General features: G+C 36.1%; 1 protein-coding gene across 1 annotated transcript in view; it reads left to right on the top strand.

Annotated features, from left to right (window-relative positions):
* Nucleotides 1-3,295, top strand: part of LOC131941453 (FMRFamide receptor) — a 17,242-nt gene extending 13,947 nt beyond the window's left edge. Inside the window, exons 3-4 of the mRNA XM_059300718.1 lie at nt 1-149; nt 2,460-3,295. The exon at nt 1-149 is cut by the window's left edge and continues 118 nt beyond it. Of these exons, the coding sequence (XP_059156701.1) occupies nt 1-149; nt 2,460-2,822 (512 nt within the window). The 3' untranslated portion in view covers nt 2,823-3,295. The remainder of the gene's footprint in view (nt 150-2,459) is intronic.
* Nucleotides 3,296-4,356: the final 1,061 nt, after the last annotated feature.

The raw sequence follows: 4,356 nt of genomic DNA, 5'->3' as shown, positions 1-4,356 counted from the left end.
GGCTGTATGTGCACGTGTATGAGATGTACGTGAGTGGTGTGTTCTTCTACCTGCTGCCGTACGCCATCATTCCTGTTCTCAACCTTCAGCTACTGTTGGCCATCAACAAGCGACGTCATGAAACACGGATGATTAGCCTAAAAAACCAGGTCGTTTCTCTAGCTTTACATTAACTAAACATGTCATTTCTTAGGCTTTTCATTAACTAAACATGTCATTTCTCTAGCTTTACATTAACTAAACAGGTCATTTCTCTAGCTTTACATTAACTAAACACGTCATTTCTCTAGCTTTACATTAACTATACATGTCATTTCTCTAGCTTTTCATTAACTAAACATGTCATTTCTCTAGCTTTACATTAACTAAACATGTCGTTTCTCTAGCTTTACATTAACTAAACACGTCATCTCTCTAGCTTTACATTAACTAAACATGTCGTTTCTCTAGCTTTACATTAACTAAACATGTCATTTCTCTAGCTTTACATTAACTAAACATGTCATTTCTCTAGCTTTACATTAACTAAACATGTCGTTTCTCTAGCTTTACATTAACTAAACAGGTCATTTCTCTAGCTTTACATTAACTAAACACGTCATTTCTCTAGCTTTACATTAACTAAACATGTCGTTTCTCTAGCTTTACATTAACTAAACATGTCATTTCTCCAGCTTTACATTATTAACTAAACATGTCGTTTCTCTAGCTTTACATTAACTAAACATGTCATTTCTCCAGCTTTACATTAACTAAACATGTCATTTCTCTAGCTTTACATTAACTAAACATGTCATTTCTCTAGCTTTACATTAACTAAACATGTCGTTTCTCTAGCTTTACATTAACTAAACATGCCATTTTTCTAGCTTTACATTTTTAACTAAACATGTCGTTTCTCTAGCTTTAAATTAACTAAACATGTCGTTTCTCTAGCTTTACATTAACTAAACATGTCATTTCTCTAGCTTTACATTAACTAAACATGCCATTTCTCTAGCTTTGCATTAACTAAACATGTCATTTCTCTAGCTTTACATTAACTTAAATTTTAGTAAATGTATCCCATAACCTCCCATAACCCTTTTCTTTACAGTTATTTAAATAGTAGTGAATTATTATATTGAAAGAACATCCTTTTCTCGTTTCAGTGCTTAACTAGCCATTTTCATGGTCCGAAATGGTCTATCACTGCACAACCCAAAAAAATATCCCAGTATGCCCATCACACAATTTAAAGGCTTTCAACACTAAATGATTCCTTGTTCTTTGACCCTAACTCATGCCTGACCCCTTTAACCGGATTTAAACAGATTTAACTAAATGATTTAAGGCACTGAATCTGTCTGGTTTATTTTATAATCATTGATTTCAATGCAGCAACATACATTTTATTATTGTAATGAGAGATCTCTTTCAATAAACATTGTCTGACATGAAGCAATAAGAGATTCAGTTCTCATTGCAGAACTGTGCGGCTGGGTTCAGTTCATTCACATTTTTCTGTTTGTAAACTTAGAAAAATAAGCTAATGATTTGAACATTAAAACATCCATTTTGATTGTAAAGATAACAAAACAGTCAATAGGAAAGTTATTTTATTTCTGTTAACAATAGAAAGTAAACCCGTTCAACATCCTCCCCCTTAATACTCATTGACGACCTACGGTTTTAACTCCAAGCCGCGGCCTACCACTAGGCTAACAGGTCATTTTTTACTTTTTCGTATATACGAAGTAAAGTCTTGTAATCGTGCAAAAAAAAAAATCGAAATTTTTACAAATCTCGACGTTTCACACCTCACTGATACGGAAAAACATAATTTTGCAATCTTGTCCGTTTGTCTGTGTGTCTGTCTGTGTGTCTTTGTGTCTGTCTGTCTGTCCGTGTGTAAACACGATAACTTGAGTACCGTTACAGCTAGGTTGATGAAATTTCATATATAAGTATTTAATCAAAATCGTAGATCCGTATCAACTTTTGAGCGATTTCCGATAACCGGAAGTGGTACTTTTCCTACTTTGAATTTTTCAAAAGTCTATAACTTGAGTACTATTTCAGATAGATAAATGAAATTTCATATATAAGTAAAAGCTTATATTTATACTAGGGAGTGTGCACATATTTGATATTTAGAAATAAAAAGGAAAAAAGCTTCTGTTTCAAACATAAAAGCATTAGTCTTCTAGAAAAAATAACATTTAAGCCTAAAGTGAAGTTTACAAAGCTAAGTGCAAAAAATGTGGGACCCGCCCTCGGCTGCTGCTCTGTCAGCCCCCCCCCCCCCCTCACTTTGCTACTGTATATTAATACAATAGTTGGACATGACACCATGTCAGTCTGGCTGGCCCCACAACACCTCTAACCTTACATTTACACCCCACCATTTTTGTTGCAGCCCCCCCCCCCCCCCACAACACCTCTAACCTTACATTTACACCCCACCATTTTTGTTGCAGCCCCACTCCCCCCGGGCGACTGACCAGGAAGACGGACTCACTATGATTGTCTTGGGAATCACAGCTTGTTTCTTCGTCTGCTGCCTCATACCAGCTATTTATAACTTGACCCAGATCTCTGACCTGCAATACAGCGCTTTGGTGTTTAAGTTTTTATTGATAGCCAGCGACACCATGCTTTGTATCAACGCCAGTGCCGACTTTTTCTTCTACTGTCTCCTGGGACGGAAGTTCCGTAACATCTTTTTGCACATGGTTTGTCCCAAGAAGTACCTAAAGAGGTCAAGGACGGTCATCAGCCTGAGTCACAGTTACTGCAGACCAAACCGGACAAACAGTGAAACCTGCTATCATTCTGTTTGATGACGTCAGATAATGAATATCGTCGCCTGTCAACAAGACACGTCAAACGGCAGCAAACAAACACATAACACTCACATAACAAACACATAACACTCACATAACAAACACATAACACTCGTTTTTATACACATGTGTCTGATAAATGACTCATTATTTCCGATGTCTGACTAAAACATGTATTTGTTGACTGAATAGCCAAGTTGTTAAAAATTAGCGACAATATATTGACCATGTTAGGAGTCAAGTCAACTCTGTCTAAAATATAATGCTGGTGTCGGGTACTCATAAGCAACTCAATGTGAACTGACTCTGCTAGATCACAGTTCACGATGTCATTTAGTTCTGGTGAATCAAACAATGCAAACATTACTGCGTGTTTTCTCTCTCATGTAAACAATGGTTGGTACAAATGTAATTTGAACACACCGATTGGTACAGTCAGCTCAGTAAACAATGGTTGGTACAAATGTAATTTGAACACACCGATTGGTACAGTCGGCTCAGTAAACAATGGTTGGTACAAATGTAATTTGAACACACCGATTGGTACAGTCAGCTCAGTAAACAATGGTTGGTACAAATGTAATTTGAACACACCGATTGGTACAGTCGGCTCAGTAAACAATGGTTGGTACAAATGTAATTTGAACACAGCGATTGGTACAGTCAGCTCAGTAAACAATGGTTGGTACAAATATAATTTGAACACACCGATTGGTACAGTCAGCTCAGTAAACAATGGTTGGTACAAATGTAATTTGAACACACCGATTGGTACAGTCAGCTCAGTAAACAATGGTTGGTACAAATGTAATTTGAACACACCGATTGGTACAGTCAGCTCAGTAAACAATGGTTGGTACAAATGTAATTTGAACACACCGATTGGTACAGTCAGCTCAGCCACAAGGCTTATGAGACCAGCAGGCCCAATGCTGCTTTTATCTGCGGTTCCAAAAAATTTTGGCCATCACAAATTTTGGCTTTGGAGATCAAACATTTGATATCATAACATTTTTGCCCATATCAAACTTTGGCCCTCTGAAACTATTGGCCACATCAAACAATCCATCTAGCAACCTATACATTGGCCAACTACATTAAATGTCCATTTATATCTTCCTTTGTCTAAACCTTAACTTCGACTGTCTATTTACTTCTTTCTTAGTGAATAATTTAATCTAAACAGCCCATTTACATTTTCCCTTGTTTAAACCTAAATCTTAACCATTTATTTGTTTGGTTTAGATGTTAACACTAACCTTCCTATTTCTAGTTGGTTCAACAAGGAGACAGTAGGTTGGGTTTATATAACAATAGAAGCTGATATCTTTTGAACATTTTTAATATCGTAATCAATAGCTTCAACTCATAATCCAGATATTTCTAATACTACTATCAAAGGTAATAACATTTTCTTGTTCTGCCTTGTTTAAAATCTTCCGGCTTGTTCAATGTCATTCAGGTAGAGCTGATATTTCGTATCTTATACACACATTATCTAAACATATTGTATCTTTTATACACACATTAT

The sequence above is a fragment of the Physella acuta genome, unplaced genomic scaffold (assembly GCF_028476545.2).
Source record: "Physella acuta isolate Inbredline_101_S28 unplaced genomic scaffold, ASM2847654v3 ptg000362l, whole genome shotgun sequence".
In the NCBI taxonomy this organism is placed as follows: Eukaryota; Metazoa; Mollusca; class Gastropoda; family Physidae; genus Physella; species Physella acuta.
The sequence above is the reverse complement of the archived record's forward strand: the minus strand, read 5'-3'. Positions and strand labels throughout refer to the sequence as shown.